Source organism: Aspergillus glaucus (assembly GCF_001890805.1).
Source record: "Aspergillus glaucus CBS 516.65 unplaced genomic scaffold ASPGLscaffold_5, whole genome shotgun sequence".
Taxonomy (NCBI): domain Eukaryota; kingdom Fungi; phylum Ascomycota; class Eurotiomycetes; order Eurotiales; family Aspergillaceae; genus Aspergillus; species Aspergillus glaucus.
In genome coordinates, this window is record NW_019170457.1 from 727,568 (window position 1) to 750,691 (window position 23,124).

Genomic DNA, 23,124 nt, shown 5'->3' on the forward strand with positions numbered 1-23,124 from the left:
ACTCTAATTTTTTGCTGACACCTTTGCACTCATTCTGCCTTTTGTCACATTATACACTCACATCAAGCATTAAATGATTGCTAACAAGATTCTAAGATTAGTTACCGATCCAAGTGACCGTGGTCTACGGCACTTCGAGCTCCTATAGAGCTCACGTAGTTTCACTTATTGTAGCTCTAGAAACTTGCAATCAATACTATTCATTAAACCCTCTAAATTATTCCTCAAACACCTTGCCCTATCTCGTAACCCGAACATCTTCCCTATGTAGACCTGTCCGTCTGAAGATACAACGGATCATCCAACCCATCAATAGGAATAAACCGTGACAGTTCCCTAATCCGCCCAATCCAGCTCCTCACATTCCCAAACGGCTCAAGCGAAATATCCCCCATAGGCGCCAACGCAACATACGGAAAAACCGCAATATCCGCAATCGTCGGCCGTCCCAACACCAACCACTCCACACTCCCCAAATGCTGATCTAGAATCTGTAACGACTTCTCCCCACGAATTCTCGCCTCCCGCAGCGTCTGCTCGGTACTCGTAGTTCCCAGTCCGTTAAATGCTCCACCGAGCGAAACTATCGCGCGTGCCGTGAAAACACCATATTGCACCCAACTAGCAGCGAAAGCAAGCCAGTTCGTGATAAGCGCTTGTTCTGCAATGTCCGCAGACCACCAACTATTCCCATCTAGGTTTTGATACTTCCCCGCTAGATAGACCAAGATTGCAGCTGAGTCCGTGAGAACAAAATCGCCGTCGACTAGGGTTGGGACTTCGCCTTTGGGGTTTATGGCGAGGAACTTGTCTCCGCACTGTTCGCCGTTGCGTAGGTCGAGTTGGATTATGTCGAGCGGGATGTTGAGGAATGAGGCTAGGAGGCGGGCTTTGTAGCTGTTGCCGGATGCTTCGTTGCTGTATAGCGTTGGCATGGTGGGCTTTGGTTTGTTTTTCGCCGTGTTGGATTATGGTAATGAGGAGAGATCGGGGCTTAGATAAGGCTTTCTAGTGCAATAGGATAGCTGTCATCATTGAGGACATGCTCGGTAGATTTCTGGTGTTTTATATATAACGCTAAGCAAATCCCGTGTGATTATCGGGCTATGGCTTGCGTTCCACGTCTCAATCCCCGCAGTAAAACCTCGTGCTTATAGAAGATAAACTGAAAACTCCGAGCGTTGGACATGCTATGCGATCTAGAAGCGCTTGCTGCTCTTGCTGCTCTTGCTGTAAGCCCACTTAGTCTGCCGCTTTTAGATAGTAGTGCTTGTCTGAATTAGGAGCCTTCGCTTCACATCCTCGCTAAGCAGGGTGAAATAAGAACACTCAACCAACATCCTCCCTCTCAATCCTCTCCATCACTTCAACCACCTCCTTAGCAAGCACCCTAGTACCCCAATCCAAAGCCGTAACACCAGAAACCCACCGAAACCTCACCCTCCAAAACCCCCACCGTCCCCTCGACCACCTCTTCGCCGTCCAAATCGGCCCCCGACCCTCCTCCCCAAAATCCTCCACCCCCAACTTCCCATAAATCTCCCTCCCACATATAAAAACCAACTGTGTAGCACCCGGAACCCTCCGATCCAGAATCCTAATGTCCTTAGCAAGTAATTCATCGCGCTTTTCCTCGTAGAAATCCTCGTCCTCGTCGTCTTTAGATAGGCTTCGATGTCTTCGTGGTGGTGTTTCTCCCATGGGGCCTCTTCGAGGGCTTCTGTTAGGACTTGGGCACCGCGGGATAGATCGCTGATTTTGTCGGCTGTGCAGATGCCCCGGTTGTGTAGCTTTGCGATGAAGGCGCAGAGGTTGATGTATCCCTGGCGCTCGGGGATGATGTTGGAGTCGAATGGTGAGGTTTCGATTTCTAATTGTGTTAGGGTGCCGTTTTAGCAGGGGAATGGGGAAGGGGGACGTACGACCAAATTCGAACTCCGTTAGATCTTGGCCCATCTTATACATTTGGTCTTTGAACGTGCCACCGGGGAACGAGATGTCCTGCAGTTCAACTATAAACTCGACGAATCTGCCATTGTGCGCAGGATATACCTTTACGGCATCACGGAGGACTACGAAAAGAATGCCACAGCTAGGTCCATATTCATTGGCTCTTTGGTTTGCTCTTTGATCATGTGGTCAACGGCTTGTCTGACGATCTGTGAGATTTGAATAGAAGGATCCAAGAAGAAGGATCATAAGGCTGAGAGGATGTCAGGGTAGGCGCGCTTGGCCCATTTGTTTAGGAACGACTCATAGCCGGGGGGGGGGGGGGGGGGGTTGGTGCTTTCTGAGCACGAGAGGCTGTGATGATATTGTATAAAGCAGGCGCAGTTGTATAAAATTGATGTTGATAATGTATTGGAAGACTAACGCGCCTTAAACAAATACTAACGACCTTATCCACCCCAAAGAGCCAAAGTCAGCCATGTCGTCGCTCCTTTCCTAATCGAGATTTACTATGTATTACTCTTGGGAACAGCAAAAACGTGCCCTTGTATTTATGCACGGGGTCTATTCTCAGAATCAAACCCATGCCATGCTAAAGACCAAGCCTCTAAAACAACGAGGGAATATAACAAGAACCACATTATGAAAAGAAAGGAATAAAAGAGTATATAACAGTTATCAAAATCAACCACCCTCCTCACCACCCCTCCCACTAAACCTCCCCCCAAACCCACCCAAATCCCTCCGGAAGAACTTCCCAATATTCTTCAGATTCAGATTCTCATTCAGATTCCCAGCGTAGCTATACCCTTCGTTACTACTGTCTCCTCCAGACGGAGACAAAGCCCCCGACGACGAAGAGGGTGCAGGACCTCCAGCGCTACCGTTCGAGGGGGTACCAAATCGATCAACTCCATCTTTAGCAGCGGAGATAATAGCCGAGCCGAGCATGGACGGGTCGAACCGGGATGTAGACGCGGAGCCCAGGCCCTGAGATACAGAGCCAGATGAAGAAGTACCTGATGGTTGCAGCGCAGCAAGGACAGGATTGCTTTGTTGAAGATTCGGGGCATGGCGTTCAGATGCACGATGGACCTGGAAGAGTTCCACGAGATGGTTCTGTTCTTGGCGACTGCGGATACCCTTCATGTCGAGGATCTTGCGGAAGTTGGCGTTGTTTTGGTCGGCGATGTGGATTAGGTATGCTTGGACGAGGGCTTCGGGGGGCGAGGGGTGGACTTGGACGGTTTTGAGGAGGGCTTCGATTTTGGAGAAGCTGGAGTTTACGCGTTTGGCGAAGCTTGCTGGGGCGGGGGGTGGGAGAAGGGATGAGAGGCCGGATTTGAGAGTGTAGGAGTCGAGGAGCATCTATACATGTTAGTCTTGGGTTTCGAGTTTGTGACGAGCACAGTCGGGAAACTCACCTGTTCTGCCCCCGTCTCCGAAATAGGCTTGCTTTGGAAGACGATCGTAATGAACAGACTCGATATTAACTCCACAAGATGATCAGTAAAAGCTCTTGCATATTGCTGCTTATGCAAGAACTCCAGAATCTCCGAAGCCTTCGTCTTCGCCTTAGACAACACCTGCCCCACATAAGAGCTCTCATCACTAACAGCCTCCAGGCGATTCCAAGGCGTGTTGCGCATCTCCCGCCAGCACGGCTCCATTTCGACTTCCACTTGCCGAACAAGACCCCGTACGGCTGCAGAGGCAATCCCCATGAAAGAATCAGCTTGGCTTTGTAAATCCACCTTCTCTTTCAGGTTCTTGTCTAGCCGGCCCTTGATCTTCTCCTCTAGCTGGGTACATGTCGTGTAGCAATAGTCCGCGGTGTTGAGGACTAGAATGAGGTCTTCCAGAGACGGAACCTTCGAAGGCGTATTCCCTGTAGGCCGTTCACTGATATAGTAAAGAAGAACTTGCTGCGCATATTGGTCCAGGTATTTCGCAAATACCCCGCCCAAGTCCGCAAGACTGGCGCCGGTGGAGAGTTTCGCGCATTGCTGCAAAGCATGTCTGTAGAAGGTGAAGAGTTCGGTGGACGAGGAGATGACAATGTGAGAATCGAATTCCTCATCTGGAGGTTTCAGGGGTTGCTGTCGGTACTTCGGTATGAGTGCAGCCAGCTGTTTGTCTTGAGCTTCAACCCATACGCTCAGGTATGGCTCGAAAGCTTCCGAAATTGCTTGGCCGAAGACAGGTGCCTCGCTCGAGGCAAACGTATCGGTTGAAGGCCGCGAAGGACTGACAAAGCGGCGCTCCAGAGTGTGCTCGAAGTCCAGGGTCTCTTGTAAACACGACAGTAACAGGTTGACATCAATAGTCTGGCCATTCCGCACTGACCTGGACAGAATACCCTTGAAATCATCTCTAGTCCCCTCACAGAAGACATTGGCCAGTATCTCATCAACCTTCCAACTCGCCGGAAAAATAGCAGCATAATCCTCATCATAGATCTTCAAAATCCGCTTAAACCACGAGTACCTCCGCGAAATGTTATCCAAAGACCCAGCCTCCTCATTATTCCTAAAAACCTGCCGATACTCCCGCAACTGAAAGTTGCAGTACCAAGTCACAAGCCGCGACCTCGCATGATCCCCAAGCGAGTCAATAACCAAGCACCCCTCCGCCAATATCGTATTCTTCGGCCCGACCTCCCCCTTGGCAAACGCCAGCTCGAAATCCTCACAAACTTGCTCCAGTAACTCCCGCTGTATATCCGCCACATTCCTACTCAGCAGCGCAATCTGGTCGATCGACCGGTATGACTTGAAATGCGCCATCAGCTGGATAACAGCCTGCAGTAACTGCGCACAGTCGCGGTACTGTCTCGTCCGGCTCAGCGCGCGCAGCTGATCGTACGCTGTCGTGAGCATCTGCAGCCGCTTCAGCGCCGTCATCGACAGTGTGAGGTTCTTCTTCGCATTATCCAGTTGCTTGATATCCGACGTCATCTCTGTAATCGCATGTTCGGTGCTCAATGCGCGGTCGCGAACGTCGTCAATCTTCTTGAATAGCTCGCTCAGGTCGGCTTTGGCTGCTTGGATGCGCTCCACGCTTTCGGCGTTGGAGGTGACCTGGTCTTCCACCAGGGAGCCGATGTCGTCGTCCAGTTCATCTTCGTAGGTCTGGAGGGATTGGGACACCTGGGATACGGAGGAGAGGGTGGAGGGGTGCGAGAAGATAGCGTTTAGGTGGTCGATTGGGTCGTAGTCGGCTGGTTCGTCGTAATTAGCATATCAGCCATGACATCCCGGGTATGTTATAAATTGTGTCTCACCCGCATCTAAAGGATCAAAGCTCGGTTCTTCGTCTGGCGGCATATGGTTGGTGGTGGTTGCGGTGGTAGAAGACATGCCATTTAGTAGCTCCGTCGGAGTACGGAGAACACGCTAGACACACTCGCTGCGATTCCGGGGTCGATAAAGACCCAATATTCGCTGCTTCACTTCGACTAATAACTTGCGAGGCAAATCGAGGGGAAACTATGCCAATAGAACGAATTGACGGCCACGGCAGAGGTTCTCGAGGGGGAAGTTGGGCACTTGAGCTCCGACGCGATGGAAGACGGAGGCTTGGCACGGTGGAAACCGTCACTGTATGAGATAACTACAAGTACACACTCTACTATGGAATGGCGAGTTAAATGATGATGATAACAAATTGTTTAGTATAATTGATACAAGGTAGCCATCTATATTGACATGATCATAAGGCTGTATGAATAAGATAATAGTAGTACTGTAATTCCAAGTTGAGAAGCCATCGTCCATTCGCCAAAGCCATGCAAAAGCAAGTCACTCCGTATATATCCTAACCCAAAAAGAAATAAAGTAAAAAGCTGCTGTAGAATGCAAGTAGCATTGCCGTTAGCGCAAAGAGGAGAATATTCAATGTCGAAATCGAACGAAGTAGCATGTGGGAGGTTTAAATCGTTCCAGGGAGGAAGGCGTCCGGTGGCAGTTGTCCCTGTGCCTGTATGTTTGTTAGTATTATGGAGCATGGTTCAAGCACTTGGATGAACTAACCTTAAGTTCCTCGAAATTCTTCAACGCAACTTCCACGTTCCATCCATTACCCGAGAGCGCCATCTCAGAGTACTGCAAAGTCATGTTGGTCTTCGCGCTCATCTGCATCACCAGTTGTTCTTGTTGTACTTGCACATCGGGCTTTCCAGGCGCTGGAAAACCATAACCCGCCGGAGTTGCGGGTGGTGCCACCGGTTGAGTCGGGGGTTGGACTCCTGGCACTTGAGGCACTGGAGGCAATTGTACTGGAGGAACTGCTTGAGGCACCGCTTGAGGCACTGGTGGAGTCTCAACAGTCCATGCTTCGTGTCCACCATATGCCCGCAGGCAGAGGATATCACTGTTCACCCTGATGCCTCCTGCACCTGACCCGGGGCCGACAAGAAAAGTCCTATCGAAACTGCGCAATTCCACTTTTCCTGTGCTCATTTCCTCGAACTTTCCATGCACCTTGATGAGTAAACCACCAACACCTGTTGCGCTTTGCCCAGTCGGATCAGGAAGTCCCGGCATGGGATGGCATTCGATAAGCCATTCTTCCGGGTGTGCCGCGATATCGGGATGCCGGGTTGCCGGGAGCGAGTTCCATAGTTCACGGATCTTTTCCACGCCCTGGTAGGCTCGAGACATTCGAGCTGGTAGATGATTGATTTTGAGGAGGTTCCGGCTCTTCTTAATGTACGGGTCCCATCCTGCTGTCTCGGTTTGTTGGGCTCTCGGAGCTGTCGCGTTCACGTTTAATGAGAAGGTGGAGTTTTGGTCGTAAACGCTGTTTAGGATACCACTACGATTAGTGTCGTAGCCGGTGAAGAATGCCTTGACAAAGTTTTCGGCAATCTGCGACTGATCCTGGAAGTACGGAGGCTGGATGGGAATTGGCGTCTTCTTTTGCGCAGCCAGTTCCTCTGCTGTGCGGACTTCCGTATTGTTCAAGATTCGCAGCTTTGGATACCACTTAAGCATCGTGTCCTTGAAGGAGGGATCCGCGCTGAATGGATTCCCTGTGAGATCGAGAAATTCAAGATTCCTAAATTTCCAGCGCCACGCGATAAGAGCTTGTGCGTCCTTGAAGTCATTCCTCGACAAGTCCAGGTTCTCTAAGTCGGGGAATGTCTGAGCGAGCGTGGTGACCACCGAGATATTGGCCAGCTGATTATCCGAGAGACTAACACTCTTGACGGCCTCTCGCTTCGCAACAGAGTTGGTGAAATTCGTTTCCCAGATTTTCATCAGCGCCGGGAAAAACTTGGACTCGGTCGACGTGGTATTGAACATGCCCATAGCCATAAGGTCAGGGTCAGTTGCGAGCGCCGAGAGGTTGAGTAATTTCGCATCTTGGAAGTAGCGCTTGGTGAGGATAGTCGATAATTTGGCCTTTGTGTCGGCAGCTGATGAAGAGCTGCCATTTTGCGCAATGTCCGAAATCATAGGCTGATCGGTCATGGCATCATATTTCTCGACCGTGAGAGGAGCTCCAGCGAAAGAAAACCCATTCAGACGAAGAATCCTGTCCAGCAAATCCGGCCGGATCGAGACGATTAGAGTGTCCCCCTCAATCCGCGACTAAGTTTAGTTGAACGTTAGCAAGGCATAAGGAGACCTTGAAAACCGCAAAAGTCACCCAAAGGAACAAACGCGAGAAAGCCCAGGGAGTGTCGAACGTCGTTTCGGAGTTAATCCATCCCTGAAAACGAGAACACATCGGAGAGGACGAAGTCGCGAATTCATGTCGGTGACCGCTAGTGGTTGTGATGTTGCACATACCTTTGATATTCTTGCGCGCGAGCCAGCTTTCGAGTCGGTTGCATTGATTTTCTTCTCCAGGAAGGTGACTAGGCTTTCGTGACCACCGTCGCGATTCGAGGCGGCCTTGCTTTGTTTCCATCCACGGATGCTGACTTGTTCGAGGTTGCTTCCTTTGCCGCCCTGTCGGATATTGACCTGGGGGGTGGTGGTGCTGCCGGAAATCGCCTTCTGGATCGCATCGACCGCAGGAGCCCGAGGGCCTGAGGGGCGGCCTGAATCGCCTCGTGTTCTCTTGCCACGGCCCCGAGCACCTCCACCAGCAGCATCCATCTCCATATCACCATCTCGATCAACTCGTGTAGGACCACCCCGCTTGCGAATGCCTCCGCGATCCGTCCCACCAGAGCGTCGAGGACCTTTTCCGCCTTTCATTTTGCTCATGCTATTCGTTTTAAAAGTTGTAGCGACGAGGAGTAGGCGAAATTATCGAGGGAGTCTTCGTTGTGGGAGTAGGTAGAAGGTAGTAGAAAAACGAAGAAAAAAGGAAAAAAACTCGCGGAGCGGAAGTTGCGCCTCGAGTTCTTGATGGGGCTCGTCAGAAAACGAGAGACGCAGGATATAAAGAAAGACACTCGAGAACGGAGGTAAGCTGTATAAAGCGAGGCCTGCGTTGACCTCGAAGTCGAGGATGAACAAGGAAGGAAACAATGGACAAGGCCAGCGAGGACTGCAAAAGGCAAAAGTGACGTGCATTGGTCATCACGTGAGTCATCGCCGCTCCGACTGCCTGAAACACACGTGACTTTTGTCAGGCAGAAAGGCATCAAGGGGCGGAGTACTCCTGACCAATCACATCCTATAATATGTCCTTTGTCTAAGACAGTAATACATTCGGAGCAAACCATTACATACATACAGCCTACGTACGCATACTCCGTACTCCGCGTACTTTGAGGCCAGCTGGTTCAATTCCTCTTAACGTCAGCAGAGATAGCAACACTGCTGCTATTACTCTGTGTAATTGCCAGTGTAAGTAAGCTGTCATCCAATTGTCCCAAGCTTCCCATCACGGACCCAATTAACCCAAAATAGGTCATCTGTACACAAATAGTCGTTCCTTGCGGGCCGCTGGCTGGACCTGATCAACTCGACTCAACTCGACACTATCTGCAGAGTACACCACTTGTCCCTCGTTTAATCCTACTTATGGTCGTCGCTTAATCTCGAAATGCCTGCCAAATCGCGCTTCACGAGGCTAGACGCCTTTGCCAAAACCGTCGAGGATGCTCGCATTCGCACCACCTCCGGCGGGATCGTCACCATAGCGTCGCTGCTTATTATACTGTGGTTGGTTTGGGGAGAATGGGTGGACTACAGGCACGTATCGGTACTTCCTGAGCTGGTGGTTGATAAGTCGCGAGGTATGGTTTGTCTGGATATAATGCTTGGACTGGACGACCCTTGGTTAATATTGGTATAGGGGAGAAAATGGAGATCCATCTGAACGTGACGTTTCCGCGGCTGCCATGCGAACTTCTTACGCTTGATGTGATGGACGTTTCTGGCGAACAGCAGGTCGGAGTTGCGCATGGCGTGAACAAAGTGCGCTTGAGTCCGCAGGCCGAAGGAGGTCGAGTCCTGGACATCCAGGCATTGGATCTGTACGCCCTCCCCCATCCCATTTTCTTAAATCGCCCTCTAACAACAACCCAGACACTCGCAAGAAGAAATCGCCAAACACCTGGCTCCCGACTACTGCGGCGAATGCGGCGGCGCGCCAGCCCCTGACGGCGTCATAAAACCCGGCTGCTGCAACACCTGCGACGAAGTCCGTGAAGCCTACGCCCAGAAATCCTGGGCCTTCGGCAAAGGCGAGAACATCGAACAATGCGACCGCGAAGGCTACGCGGAGCGCCTCAATGCCCAACGCCGCGAAGGCTGCCGCCTCGAAGGCGTCGTCCGCGTCAACAAAGTCATCGGCAACTTCCACATCGCCCCCGGCCGCAGCTTCACCTCCGGCAACATCCACGCCCACGACCTCGAGAACTTCTTCGAAAAGGACCTCTCCGAAAATGAACGCCACACCATGACCCACGAAATCCACCAACTCCGCTTCGGCCCCCAACTCCCCGACGAACTCTCGGACCGCTGGCAATGGACAGACCACCACCACACCAACCCGCTCGACAATACGCAGCAATCCACCGACGAACCAGCCTACAACTTCATGTACTTCGTCAAGGTCGTCTCAACCTCCTACCTCCCGCTAGGCTGGGACCCCCTCCTCTCCTCCGCCATCCACAACACCTACGACAAATCACCCCTGGGTGCGCACGGCTTCGCCTACGGCAGCCAGGGCTCCATCGAAACACACCAGTACTCCGTGACCTCGCACAAGCGCACGCTCATGGGCGGCAACGACGCAGCAGAGGGGCACAAAGAGCGTATCCACGCGCAGGGCGGTATCCCCGGTGTGTTTTTCAACTACGACATTTCCCCGATGAAGGTTATCAACCGGGAGGCGAGGACGAAAACGTTCTCTGGGTTCTTGACGGGGGTTTGTGCGATTATTGGTGGGACGTTGACTGTTGCGGCGGCTGTGGATCGGGGGTTGTATGAGGGGGCTATGAAGGTGAAGAAGATTCATTCGAGTTGAGCGTGTCGGGTTGAAAAAGATGAGAAAGGAAGAAAAAACAGAAAAAGCAAATTATAGTTTATATACAGTCCCTGCTCGTGCCTGATACTCGACTGGAGGCGTTTGTGGTGTTTATTTCATATCAAGTTAAGCATTCATGCATTTGTTCTACAGATTCGAACCCCAAAGAACGTAGATCTACGATGAAACATTTAGAAGGACTATACGGTATTCTTACGAAAATGATCCAGAGAAAGATTCTCTTCACTCAATCGAGCAAGACTGCAATTGAAAATTCGAACAAAAAGAGATAAAACAGACACCGATACGCCAGACCTGATCTAACACCGAATGTCTGGTGGACGAAAGAAAACACGCTTGTTTTGAAACAATTTGACGCCAGGAACGAAAACAAAAGTAAGATAGAAAAAAAAAAAAAAAAAAAAAAAAAGGAGAAGTGAAGTGAGAATGAGAGGATATATATAAATCCGCCAGGGAGCGCTGCAACAAAGGAAACAATAATTGAGATATAGCAGGGTCAAAAAGATCGAAAAATGGAAAGATCGAAAGGTAGTGACGCTTAATGCATGTTGGTATATTGCCCAGGACCCTGGCTGTAGTAAACCGGCGCAGTCTGCTGCATCCCGTTTCCGTACCAAGTCTGCCGTCTCGGTTCATCAGAACGGTATGCTTGGTTCAGCGCACTAACGCTATGTCCAGCTGCGGGCAGGTTGTAGCCACTGTAAGCATCACCTCCGTAGTACGAAGCATGTTGTGGTTGGTACTGCATGTGCTGCTGGCGTTGGGCAATGGCATGCTGCACCATGTGGTTGGACATGTCCTCCTTCAGATCCTTCTTCTGGCGTTCGCGAGCATCAATCTCCGCGACGAGGCCTCTGGGGCCAGCTTGTGGTTGTTGTCGGTGAGATGATGAGGACATGTTAAAGAAGGCTGATCCGGTCATGCGTGCGACGTGCTCCTGTTCGCGAGCGGACAAGTTGGGAGAGATTTTCTGGGGCATCATGGTACCGGCGCCACGCGAACGAGGTCGGGGTTGGTTTTGTCCCAGATGCATGTTGGAAGTGGAATGGGCCATCCAGTTGGGTGAAACCGGAGGTTTCTGGGGGCGTGGATGTACCGGGGAAGTGGGACCCTGGCCGTACGCAAGAGGGGTGGTAGGGCGTCCATTTGGCATTCCGGGTTGCCAGGGAATGCTTCGACGACGCTCGTCCCGACTTGAATTTCTCGAATGGGAGGGATGTGTCGGGACGTTGATTCGCTGTCTCTCCGTAGAGTCTGAGCCGGTATGCTCGTGTCCAGATTGTTTCAATGTGTCTGCTGTGCTCGGGCGACCATTTGTGGGGAGATAAGTCATGGTAGGCCCAAAGTCCACGTCCGGGATATCCGGGTTGGACTTGGATGGTTGTTGATCAACAGTGTATTGAGCGTCACCGATAACCACGTTTTTCTCTGATTCGCCACCTCCCACTGTCTTCTTCACACCCATCCTAGGACGTCGGACAGATGAGGCCTTGCTGTAAACAGATCCATGGGTACTCGCGTAGTCTGGGGAGACCGTGGATGCGTCATCATACACGGTGTCGTAGACACTTTCTTCATCATGATGGCTATCCTTTGCCGGTGATGGCGTGGGGTCGTGGAGTAATCCGACCTGGTTCAGTGCATCCTCGTCGACAGTGTGCCATAGATCATCATAACTGGGCTCGCCCGCGGTACTAGCCACCGGACTGGTGACATCGAACTGCGCTCTCTGCGATTGGCCCACAGGTTTCCGTTTGATTGCTCTGGTGGTATCCAAGCTCAGACGGTTCTTGATTGACGATGGCGCAGATGGTGATCCAGACGATGGCGTACTGCCCGCCGAGCGGATAGTGATTGGTGATGGGACCGTAACGAGTTTCGGAGCCGCGATCACCTCGCTCGAGGCGCGCCAATTCACATCAGAGACACCCAGACCGCGAGGCTCAGAAGCATAGGGGTTATTGGCGGACATATTCTGTTGACGCATGTCCTCAGTGCTCTTGGTTGTGGGCCGTCCGGCTGATAGACCGGCACCACTAGCAGCAGCCATCTGCGCAAAAGTGGCCTTGGACATGCGATTGTTGGCCTTTCTTGCATCAACTGATGGGCGTGGCCGGATCGAAGGCGTCTGGTTCGGTCCGTGAGTAAATGCAGGAGGGCTTGACACAGGCGCCGGCGGGGATGGAGATACGAGGACCTCCCGAACCGCTGCAGCTTGGGGGTCAACTTGCTGCCCATGGTCCGAGATACTCCGGTCATTGCTGCTGGACTCGGGCCTTTCACTGCCATCCTCCGCAAGATGGTAAACCGATGATGCTGGAGACATGTCTGTGCGAAGTCGCGGAGGCCGTTCGAGGGGGCCATACAGTCCGACGGTGTCTGACTGGGCCCGGGAATGGTTACTTGGCGATTCGGGCTCTTCTCGTGGCCTCTCAGGGATGATGTTATCCACGGACTGATTGAAGGCTGGTTGGAAATGTGAAGGGGGAGTAAACATGCGGGTTGCACCAACGGGCATGGTACTCTGTCGATTGGGCAAGCTAGCCCTAAAGCGCGGCTTTTCGCTTGAGATACTGCTGCTTCTGCTGCCACCACCACCACCACCACCAGCAGCCATGCGACGGGCGGTCGCCTCTTTGAGTTGCTGCCTCCATTCCGTTTCACTCCAGTTCAGGCAACCGGGAGTCTGCATCAAATTTGCGATGTCCAGGCTGTCCAGGTAACCATGTCGACGATTTCGGGGGAAAGCAAACATGATACTTTTTATGTGATTTGTGACGGCGATTATACGGTTGGGCCTCCCGTAGAGGTTGAAAGTGTCGAACGTGGGAATAAGGAAGCGAAGCATCGTCTCAAAGCCAGACACCGCGGGATGTGTTTCGGGCATGACAAAGACAAAACCTTCCGTGCTCGATTCGGACGATGAATGAATTGTGATCTGCCCTTCGATCTTGACCAACGTGGACTGCTCAATCAATGGGATAGACTCGGGATAGATAGCGTAGGCAGCGTAGGCATTAGTGACGGTAGCAATCGGCTTTTGCTTCTTGGTCTTCTTAGACTCGTAGAACTTGATGTTCCCCTTAACTGTAGAGGGCGACCGATCATAGGCGGATCGTCTCTTCATTGTCTTGCGTGTCTTTTGTATTTCTTTCTCGTCTGGTGGTGACACGACGAACCAGCAACGCCGCCATGGTGTACCAGCACCAAACCGCACACGAGCCCAGTCTTCGTGCCTGAATCGCGTCTGTTGCAAGATGGAACTGGCATTGGCGAGACTTTTTCCTTTTCCCGCGAAAATGGAACCGGTATACGCTTCGTAGAGGGACGTGTGCTCATACATAGCCAATCGGATTGCGGAGGTCCACTGGACTAACGAATTGAACGAGTTGAAATGCAGGAGATATCGGTTTTGGCCTGCAGAGCACAGACTCAGCACATTTTTCAATGGCTGCGATTGTTGGTTTTTAATGGGCAGCGTCTCGATCTACTACTTGTTAGTCTTCAGCCAAGTAGACACCACATAACGGGGACCTACCGTCTTGATTGAGGCATCAGCCAGATTGATGAAAGTCGGGGGCACCTCTTGCCCATCTCGCGCTGCGTCCAGCGCAGCGGCGTTCCATAGCGATAGAACAGTTCCAATCAATTGCGCATAGCATTCCACCCACTGTCTATCGGGACAAGGCCGGCCATGGGTATCCAAATCATTCAGCTTGAGAAAATAACCCTCTTGGTATATTTTGTTGGCATGACTGTTCAAAAGAGCAAAGATCGGCTGGATTTCAGCGGGCGTATCTCCCGAAACATCCAACTGCGGAGGTTTGTGCGAGAAGGCGGCTGAAGACGGGCGAGAAGCACGGCGCTCTCTGGACAGAGTTCCTGTCGGCGAACCTTCGGCCACCGGCGACGGCGCATCTGGGGAAGTCGTGCTCACAGCTGACAGCGATGGCGACTCTAGCGCAAATGAAGCGGAGGAATCGCGCTTGCGATTGTTGGCTTGGTTGCTGTTGCGGGACGGACCCAAGGAGGACATGAACGAGATTACTGTAGCAAAGAAACAGTCAGTCACATTCCGGCATATTTGGATCTGATTAATTCTACCCACCCCGCGAACGAGCCATGTTGAGTGGCTTGATATCTCAGTAATCTAGCGCTGGTTTCCAATGATAAACGTATTGTGCAATACCTGAGGTATTCGAGTGATGATAAATCCGCTCCGGAGAATTTAGTTTAAGACGAGAATATTATAGGAATCTTTTAACGAGATAAAATGAAAGAAGGAGGCGTTGTAGGAAGCAGTGAAAGTGGGAGGCGAAGTGTAGGGTATATTAATAGATCAGCCGGTGATTTTTTCTGCAGGAACCGGCGACAGTCTCAGATCCGGCTAAGACTGTTCGCTTTGAAAGCGAATCTATATGAATATGCGTAGAACTTTTGTAATGATGGCGAAACGACGGAGAATTAAGACTGCGATTTGTGTCAGAGATGGAGAAGGAAATGCGGAGGAAGGACGGACGCCCAACGGTCGAAATCAACGGTCGAATGGAGGACGAGAGTTAATGACAGAGAAAGAGTAGCAGTGAGGAGTGAAAGCGCCTCCAATAGAGGAGACGACTAGATTATCCCAACAAATAGAGAGATAGAGAGGGAGAGAGGGAGAGAGAGAGAGAGAGAGAGAGAGAGAGAGAAAGATGAAAAAAAAGGAAGATGGAGTTGGAGATGAAGCAAAGATGAACGTGGGTCTACTCCGTAGAACGTGACACGGCCGACTCAGCAGTGCCTGTTTCCAGGGACCGTCTATGCCTGGTATTCAAGGACTCCCAAGGTTGCCTGGTAAGACGAGAGAAAGAGAGAGTAAAGATGACAGAAGATGTTGTTATGGCCCCGCTGACCAGCAACCGCCGGAATGTATCTCTATACAAGTACTTGTACAGAGTACGGTATTATGGGGAAGCTGGCGTCATCCTACAGTGTTTTTTTAGTGTCGTTTAGAGATCGGCACTGCGCAGTTTCACTTGCTTTTTCTCCGTGAGTAACGATATTATTCAGGAGCAGAGTGAATATTTACAATTATATGGTAGTATAGGAGTCAATCTATCTAAAGTATAGCATCTGCATATTGTTGTCTAAAGAATGTAGCCTTATCAGGATGTATGCAATACCGTAATTACCGTCCCATTCCACGATTACCAAATATAGTAATGCATCTGGGGCAAAAAAAGAAAAGTTCTGACACTCGCAGACAACGGGATTGTATGAGGTGTATCAGAGCAATCCTACAAAGTACCTAGGAGTACTCTGTAAGACTGTTAACTAACTATAAATACATAGTTATGTATGCTATTTACGTGCAGCGGAGGATTCAGCACTCACAGCACCCAAAACTCCGACGCCCACTCGGCCGATCGCTTCTCCATTCAACGCCACGACGGCAACTCTATTGACTTTGCACTAAAAAACGCATACGAAGCTTGCCTCACAAAAAGTGTGGCTGATTCGCCTTCACTCAGATGATCATGTGATTTAGTCATGTGATTTTACTTGACCTGCTTCACTGGCCTACTAGTGGTTCTATTGAATTATATTCCGCTGTATCGCTAGTTTGGATCAGATAGTGCTGGACCAGTCGTATAGTAACCGGGCATATTGCATCTACTCATGGAGATATTGAGTATGAGCGACGAGAGGATGCAAAATAAAACCAAATCGACCACAAGACAAATAAGGCTATACTCGTGGAATCAGAGCACAGAATGACTGTTGCACATATTACAGCAGAAGCAGTCGTGACCAATCACTCCGGCAGCGTCTTTCCACCCAATGTCTCGAATGGTTCGATCTTTGTTCCTCTTGCTTACCCTACTCAGATGCATTCACTGCTCACTCAAGCACTCTATTCACCACGCCAGGCATAAGCATTTACCTTACCCCTCCCCCTCATGACCCTCTCATGGCGACGTATATCTATCCCTCTTCCACTTCTTGTTCTCTTTTCGCTTTCATCTGAACCAGCCTGGTTGGTGTCGCGCTACAAGCTCTTGGATGCTCGCATTTCAGCGCTGGGCTGCCAGCAGCAAGCTCTCGACAATTCTGGTAGTCTTCGCTTACTTAGTCTTTGGAGTATTCTTACCTTTTTCTGTATTCACGGTAAGTGACAAGATAGCTACTCCGCGCCAGAACCCTAACACCTTACCACATTAGGAACCCAGCGGAATCACCAACATGGAAGAAGCCCTGCCCGAGGAAATCTTCCCTCTGTCAGGATTTCCCACCCCCGAGGAGCGCCTGATCGACCCCTTCGACGACACGACCTCCGTCTTCTCCGATCCCTTCGACCTAGACGAGCGCGACCGCGAAGAACGTCTCGCCGCATACGACACCCAGCGCCTTCGCGAGCTCGTGTCCAACTTCGCCAGGGGCTTCGATGCCGCTACGTTCCCGGAATATGTGAAGGCGTGGACTCCTCGTCTTGGACATGATTTGTTTCCTGGCTCGTATGCGCATCTCATGGTTATTCTGCTCGAAGATTGGGATCAAATGGAGTACTTTCAGCTTTCCATGTTCAAGTGGTTGTGCGAGAGACACCCGGTTCCTAGGTACTATCGCATTGGTCGTGCTCGTGGTACCGATGATAGGCTGTTCGTGTCTGAGCTTGGGGTTCTGAAAAAGTTGCTGTCACCGTTGTGGGCAGATGACCCCAGAGCGATTTACTGGATTGGCAGTCGACTCACCAACCCGGACGACTCGTGCGACCAGGTAAAGACCTCAATGTGTATTATCAAACACTTCAAGGAGGAGATTTCGGCTGAGATTCAGGGGGCCAATGATGACAGTAAGCTAACCCTATTGACCCTCCAATAAAACAACCTCTGACAAACAAGGAACCATATTCTCCCCCAATATCGACCCAGAAGACCACAAAGCCGAAGTCAACATCCGCGAATTCCGCATCGACGCCTGCAAAGCCTCTCTCGGCTGGGGTGAATTCCTCAAAACAAACCTCCACTTCACCTCCTTCCACCAATACTACAAAGCGCACTTAATCCGGACCTCCCCGCACAGAGCGCGAGCCCTCGGCTTCCTCCCTCCGCTCCACGAAAACCTCCCCGACTACCTCCCCGACTACCTCCCCGACTACCTCCCCGACCACCTCCCCGACTACCTCCCCGACTACCTCCCCGACTACCTCCCCGTCCAACCCGACACCCAGCCCACAGCCTGGTGCAACTGGACTCGTCCCGAGCTGCGAGGCAGCGTGCTAGACCTCATTCTGAAGATAGCAGTCTGGCTAGGCCTCGCTCGCGGCGCAGCAGCCGTGCACCTATTCTGCGACATCGTCCGCGCCTTCACCCTCAAGAAACCAACCGATCTCACCGACTGGGACCGCATCGCCCTCCTATACCATTTCACCGCAATCAGAATCCCCAATGAACGCATCCACTCCGGCCTCACCACGCCCTTTTCTCACGCGGACAAGGCCCCCATGAGCAGGAACACAGACTATCTCTCCGCCATCGCGGATTTGAGCTACGATCACAACCACGACCGTGTCTCCGGCGCTGCCTCGATGGAATGGTCTGATTCAGCTACGCTGCTTTCGCAGAAACTGCCGCTTATCCGTCGTCGTCTGAGAATGAGTCAGGGTCAGATTAAGACTTATCATGATCGGCAGGTCTTGGAGTATTTGGCGCAGGCGTCTGTGGAGATGACGTTGAGTTCGAAGATTATGCTTGAGAAGAGGTTGGAGTTGGATTATACGGTGAGCTTCGCATTTGAGGGATTGTTCTAAGCGGGTTGGTTAATGTCGTGATAGGACTATTCGAGTTCAATCTTCAAGAAAGCCGCAGCCGTCGAGAAGAACAAGCACCTCACTCTTCTGCCTCTTTCTCGACCGATTCCGATTCCTAAACGTCGCGTTGTTGGTAGTCTTCGTATTGGATGCGTTTGACTCTGGCTCTCGTCTTTGGTATCTTGCGGCTTTTCTAGGGCATATCGAACGTTTACTTCTTTCTCCGCTCTGGTCGCGACACGTTTTAGACTTACTCTTTTCGGAAGAAAGAAAAACCCAGTTTCGAAGGTAAAAAGTTGGTGGTTTATTGTCTCGTTATTGGAAAAGGATATGAACGGAAATATCTCCCCCTGCAACTAATTCTATTTAATTATGAAAGGAAGAACGGGGAAGCAGATTCTGTGAGCATTTGTATGTACTTAAATACTTTTTTATTTTGCAGGTATTTTCCCTCCTTCACCAGTGTGCTGACCACTTTGACAAGAACCCGATTGACGAGAAAGCTCAATTGTCGAAGATAGAACCAACGCACTTGATAATCTCAAATCTAACCTAGCCTGGGCTGAAACCAGGAATACTAACTCAACAGAGCGAGAACAGGCTAACATACTCATACTGGACATACTCATACCATAATAGCAGTGTAGATAGGTAGTTTAGCCCAGTTCAAACAAATCTAAATCAAGCATTATAACTATATACAATCACTGAACACCGAACACTGAACACTGAACCGAAATAATCGCTCATGCTAGCTCAATTCATCAAGTTGTACGCCAAAACGGGATCAATAAGCGCCATATCGTTATCAGGGGGTATCTCTTCTTTTGCATCTTGTGTTGCGTGCATCGCTTCGGCAGGGTACGACTCGTAAGGATCGGGGTTGAACTCGTATCCGTAGATTCCGAAAACCTCGCCGCTGGGCTGCTGTTGCTGCTCTTGTTGCTGTCCGTCTTCATTTGCGGATAATAATAATGCCCGTCGCAGGAAGAGGTCTCGGATCTCGTCTTCAGAGCAACCGTGTTTACCGCCCATGTGTACCCAGAGATCGTAATCGCGATGGAATCTGTGCGCGCACGAGTCGATAAAGCAGGTGATGTGTCGTCCTGTTTCCTCTGCGTATCCTGCACCCGTAAGCGCGGCCAGGGTTGATGGGGTGTTGGTCGTGGTGTCGCTATTGTTGTTTTGCCCTTGGCCCAATCGCTGCCGGCGTAATGCTTTGGCGTTCGGGAAGCCCAGATGCGCGGTACGTATGTGCTCTTCCAGTGCGAGTTTCGTGCCGTATCGCTTTCCGCAGCCATAACCGTCCCAGCCGGCGACTTTCTTGGAAGTAGAGAGGTCAGTCTCGCCGCAGGCGAAGCGTTTCTCGCCCTCGTGCACGGTTCGGATGTGCACGGTTAGGTTTCCTTTCTTGGTGAAGCTGCGGTCGCATCCGGGTACGGTGCATGAGAAGACTTTTCTTTCCTCGACGCTAACGTCGCCGTGGGCGACTTCCAAATGGCGGCGCAGTTCTCGCGATGTAGAGCAGGTGACGAGACAGTTTGGACATTGTGGTGGATGAGCGGTGCGAATATGTGCTTGTAGCAGTGCGTATGTAGGAAATGTAACAGCGGAATCGTTTTCGTTGTTATCGGTGTCCATTCGCTGAGAACATTCCGTGCAGGTGAACCGTTTCTCTGTATGAAGTCTGCTCTCGTGAGCACGAAGATGTCCAGCCGTCTCAAACGCCATTGGACATTTCTGCCCCGTCGCTGCATCAACATGCGGACATGGAAAAGGTTTCTGTTTCAAATGCGCCGTCATGATATGTTTCTGGAGCGTCGTGTGCTTCCGGAACGTCTCACTGCAAGGCGGGTACTCCGTGCACCGGTACTTGTCTCTTCCGTCATGTGCTGCCAGATGCCTCCGGAGTCGTGAGCCTGTCACGAAGCTCTTCGCACAGCCCGGTCGATCGCAAACGTAGTCTCGAACACCGGTGTGGGCGCTTTTGGTGTGATGATTGAGATGCGATGCTCGGAGAAAGGTCTTGTCGCAGCCATCTTGTGTGCAGGTAAAGAGTCGCTCATTATTATGCGACCGCAGATGCTCATGTAGACGTGCCGGTCGATTGAACGCCTTCGTACAGTCCTCGTAGGGACAAAGGTGGGTTTTAAGTTCTGATGGATATCTGCTCGACGTCACGGAGATTGGTGTCGCTGGGGTTTCAAGTGGGATATCGCTGGCAAAGCTTTCGTTGTCATTTTCAGACAAATACTCTGGATCGGAGTGCGCTTCTTCATAGATCGGATCTAACATATAGTCCAAACTTATTAGTGCTTTTCTATCGAAGAGAGATAGGTCCAGGCTTACCATTGTGGTCCAGCACAGTCTCTTTCTGTATCCTCTTCGGATGCGGCGAGCTGCCCGCAGAAGCCTTTCGTTTCTGACCCATGGCTCAATTGAGCCCACCTATCCTTCATAACATGAAGGACGAGAAAACTGAAAAACTATCAATCTTTAATCGAAGCCCAAATCGTAAATTTCGCTGATATCGAATATTTTGCCAGGGCGGTGAGACGATCCATCCCAATCGGGACTAGCTCGACCCAGGAACTTTTTCCGCCCGCCTTTTTGTGGTCGCGACAGCGAATTCTTCACCCATTGACCGTCGCAACATCGTTTGTTGAATTGGAGTTGTTCGCGGACGAAGAAACTCGAAAGGAACCCATTGAGCTATTGTGCAGCTTGCCGTTGAGCTTTTTTACCTATTAATCCGACACGATGTCTGACTACGGTGGTGACCATGAGGAGGAGACGTAAGGACCACCTTTCTTTTTCACTTGCCTGCGCCATTCAAGAGGATTCATGCTTTACAATGCGGACTCTTTTGATCTGACTTGTATGCGTATAGCTACGACTACGAGCCCGCGGAGGAAGTCGACGACCTTGAGCCCGACGATTTCGTGAACCCCGAGGACATTGAGGGCCAGGAAGAGGGCGACGAATCATACGCGCCTAACGTCGACGGCGACCAAGTTGTTGTCTCGGGCGATCCCAATGCCGGTTATTCGGGGAAGATCATGGAACAAGCTCGGGAGAAGAAGGTTCCTAACGAGCAGCGGGCGACTACCCCGTACATGACCAAGTACGAGAGAGCGCGTGTTTTGGGTACAAGAGCTTTGCAGATCAGGTTCGTTGGGAGTTTGGCTGGATGAGACCTTTCCTTGCTAATAAGGTCTAGTATGAATGCCCCTGTGCTCGTGGATCTTGAAGGCGAAACGGACCCGTTGCAGATTGCTATCAAGGAACTCAACCAGAAGAAGATCCCTCTGATTGTGCGGAGATATCTGCCAGATGGATGGTAAGCTTTCCTATACCCGAATTGGGAGATTTTATCTGACCATTCTAGGTACGAGGACTGGACATGTGAGGAGCTGCTTTAATTTGCAATATATGGGTGGTTTATTCGGGATTTGACATGTTTGGTGTGTATGTTCATATCTTTCCTTTTATTGGAGCATAGCGTTTGGAGTTTGGGAGTCGGGCAGACCATTAGAAAAAAGAAAAAAGAAGAATTGAAAAAAAGAATAGAAAATGAAAAGTTAATACAGACAGTCTCCAATCCAGGTAAAGAAGAAAGAAAAGCGTTGAGGTCAGCTCGTGTCCGTTATAATCCCGCGGAGTATCTGCTATGCGCCGTGCAAAGTGACGAATGTCCGCGTCCATATTCAACCACGAGGGCCTGGAGCGTTCTGTGACATACGGACCACAATCCAAAGCCATTTTTGCTATGAGAACAATCCTCGGATACGGATATCCTACTCGGCGGTCAATCAGGACAAGATAGCTTGTACGCTGTTCACCAAGATGAAGCGGTGAACCGTCAACCTCGAGTATTCTTTTATTGCCATGCCCTGCAGAGAGATACCCGAGTGTCGGACTGGTCTTGTGGCGTGGTTTGTATATACTTCTCATGGTGATAATCACAATATAGCGCGATAACTATACATGGATTGCTCTCATGTTAGGGTTCTACATTGGCTTGGCTCGGGGCTCATAAACGAACCCACTATGTTTCAAGCATAGGTATGGAATCCTGAAAACGGTGACGCTGCTTAAAGGTCCGGTCCGAGCCGCAGCGCAAGGGCTCGGATGGTCGGGATTTTTGGGTTGCATTACGGCTTGTTGGACATCCAATGTCTCGATTTCGTTAGGGGGATCGCGAATATGCAGAGTATACAGTAGACCCTTGTAGAGGCCAGTGGTGCTGCTTTTCGAGAGCACCAAATCCGAGTCAGCCATGTTTTGCTTATGCGGATGGTCTCTTCGGGTCTAGGCTCCCAGGAAGCTTGCCATTATATCAGTACACCGACATACCACCAGACCGCCAAAGTCGATAATATATTGTGGCTTGAAGTATTCACCAATATCAGAACCGGTACAACGCTGGATTGGCTAAGAAATGACTGTAGGTGAGCAACTTCCGAAAGCAGCTTAGCCAGGCACGTGCGGCCCGCCGGCAGTTAGCGCGCTGCAAAGTCCCGACACCTCTTCTCTACTCCGTACTCCGTAATATGGTCGGAGTAGTTAACTACGGAGTACGCATGCGGTCTACAATTCTCAGTCAGATCACTCGGCTCAATGGTTGCGACAGGGATGCTAGTATGATGCTAGCAGCTAAGAGATGTATCCCGGGGAACCCCATCGGCACTCCGGAAGATAATCAGTCCCTTGACCATGCAGGCATGGCTACGGAAAGCAGAGACGTTCCGTTCCATAGATCCATGGATGCGTTAGACTTTTATTTCCAGCGAATCATTCATTCGTGCCCAGAAACGAGACCCATATTCCCGCCGAGAAGAGCAGCATTCGGGGAGAAAACCGAATCGGAATTAGTAGAATAAAGTCCGAATGGATCTAAAAGAATTATCTCCGCCTGGGTTATCGGT

The 23,124-nt window shown here is 50.8% G+C and overlaps 9 protein-coding genes across 9 annotated transcripts; 3 read left to right on the top strand and 6 right to left on the bottom strand.

The window, feature by feature from the left end:
• Positions 1 to 61: 61 nt before the first annotated feature.
• Positions 62 to 1,081, bottom strand: ASPGLDRAFT_44424 (glutathione S-transferase family protein). Its single transcript, XM_022546023.1, has one exon. The coding sequence runs from the start codon at positions 933 to 935 to the stop codon at positions 264 to 266; it is 672 nt and encodes a 223-aa protein (XP_022403281.1). The 5' UTR covers positions 936 to 1,081; the 3' UTR covers positions 62 to 263.
• A 52-nt stretch (positions 1,082 to 1,133) lies between these two features.
• ASPGLDRAFT_80553 (uncharacterized protein) lies at positions 1,134 to 2,430 on the bottom strand (the record flags this gene model as incomplete). Its single annotated transcript, XM_022550074.1, has 3 exons — positions 1,134 to 1,870; positions 1,923 to 2,092; positions 2,396 to 2,430. The coding sequence occupies 3 exons, from the start codon at positions 2,428 to 2,430 to the stop codon at positions 1,437 to 1,439; spliced, it is 639 nt and encodes a 212-aa protein (XP_022403282.1). The 3' UTR covers positions 1,134 to 1,436.
• Positions 2,431 to 2,474: 44 nt separating this feature from the next.
• On the bottom strand, positions 2,475 to 5,462 carry ASPGLDRAFT_145087 (putative GARP complex subunit Vps53). Its single transcript, XM_022541841.1, has 3 exons — positions 5,234 to 5,462; positions 3,375 to 5,170; positions 2,475 to 3,318 (listed from the first exon to the last, which is right to left on the bottom strand). Exons 1-3 carry the CDS (start codon positions 5,307 to 5,309, stop codon positions 2,635 to 2,637), a joined length of 2,556 nt encoding a protein of 851 aa, XP_022403283.1. The 5' UTR covers positions 5,310 to 5,462; the 3' UTR covers positions 2,475 to 2,634.
• Positions 5,463 to 5,605: 143 nt separating this feature from the next.
• Positions 5,606 to 8,414, bottom strand: ASPGLDRAFT_44427 (mRNA export factor mexA). The gene is made up of 3 exons (XM_022546024.1): positions 7,746 to 8,414; positions 5,982 to 7,544; positions 5,606 to 5,928 (listed from the first exon to the last, which is right to left on the bottom strand). The coding sequence occupies exons 1-3, from the start codon at positions 8,157 to 8,159 to the stop codon at positions 5,881 to 5,883; spliced, it is 2,025 nt and encodes a 674-aa protein (XP_022403284.1). The 5' UTR covers positions 8,160 to 8,414; the 3' UTR covers positions 5,606 to 5,880.
• Positions 8,415 to 8,654: 240 nt separating this feature from the next.
• On the top strand, positions 8,655 to 10,423 carry ASPGLDRAFT_44429 (retrograde cargo receptor ERV46). The gene is made up of 4 exons (XM_022546025.1): positions 8,655 to 8,756; positions 8,820 to 9,148; positions 9,208 to 9,388; positions 9,441 to 10,423. Exons 2-4 carry the CDS (start codon positions 8,956 to 8,958, stop codon positions 10,381 to 10,383), a joined length of 1,317 nt encoding a protein of 438 aa, XP_022403285.1. The 5' UTR covers positions 8,655 to 8,756; positions 8,820 to 8,955; the 3' UTR covers positions 10,384 to 10,423.
• Positions 10,424 to 10,819: 396 nt separating this feature from the next.
• On the bottom strand, positions 10,820 to 14,566 carry ASPGLDRAFT_44430 (PH domain protein). The gene is made up of 3 exons (XM_022546026.1): positions 14,513 to 14,566; positions 13,943 to 14,451; positions 10,820 to 13,891 (listed from the first exon to the last, which is right to left on the bottom strand). The coding sequence occupies exons 1-3, from the start codon at positions 14,526 to 14,528 to the stop codon at positions 10,943 to 10,945; spliced, it is 3,474 nt and encodes a 1,157-aa protein (XP_022403286.1). The 5' UTR covers positions 14,529 to 14,566; the 3' UTR covers positions 10,820 to 10,942.
• Positions 14,567 to 16,710: 2,144 nt separating this feature from the next.
• ASPGLDRAFT_113357 (uncharacterized protein) lies at positions 16,711 to 17,923 on the top strand (the record flags this gene model as incomplete). The annotated part of the gene is made up of 3 exons (XM_022539611.1): positions 16,711 to 17,239; positions 17,289 to 17,599; positions 17,651 to 17,923. Coding segments are annotated over 3 exons (1,113 nt in total), but the record flags the coding sequence as incomplete, so codon positions are not given.
• Positions 17,924 to 18,952: 1,029 nt separating this feature from the next.
• Positions 18,953 to 20,627, bottom strand: ASPGLDRAFT_33500 (C2H2-type zinc finger protein; the record flags this gene model as incomplete). The annotated part of the gene is made up of 2 exons (XM_022544316.1): positions 18,953 to 20,484; positions 20,546 to 20,627. The coding sequence occupies 2 exons, from the start codon at positions 20,625 to 20,627 to the stop codon at positions 18,953 to 18,955; spliced, it is 1,614 nt and encodes a 537-aa protein (XP_022403288.1).
• Positions 20,628 to 20,872: 245 nt separating this feature from the next.
• On the top strand, positions 20,873 to 21,653 carry ASPGLDRAFT_44434 (DNA-directed RNA polymerase core subunit RPO26). Its single transcript, XM_022546027.1, has 4 exons — positions 20,873 to 20,991; positions 21,087 to 21,365; positions 21,417 to 21,536; positions 21,585 to 21,653. The coding sequence occupies exons 1-4, from the start codon at positions 20,957 to 20,959 to the stop codon at positions 21,616 to 21,618; spliced, it is 468 nt and encodes a 155-aa protein (XP_022403289.1). The 5' UTR covers positions 20,873 to 20,956; the 3' UTR covers positions 21,619 to 21,653.
• Positions 21,654 to 23,124: the final 1,471 nt, after the last annotated feature.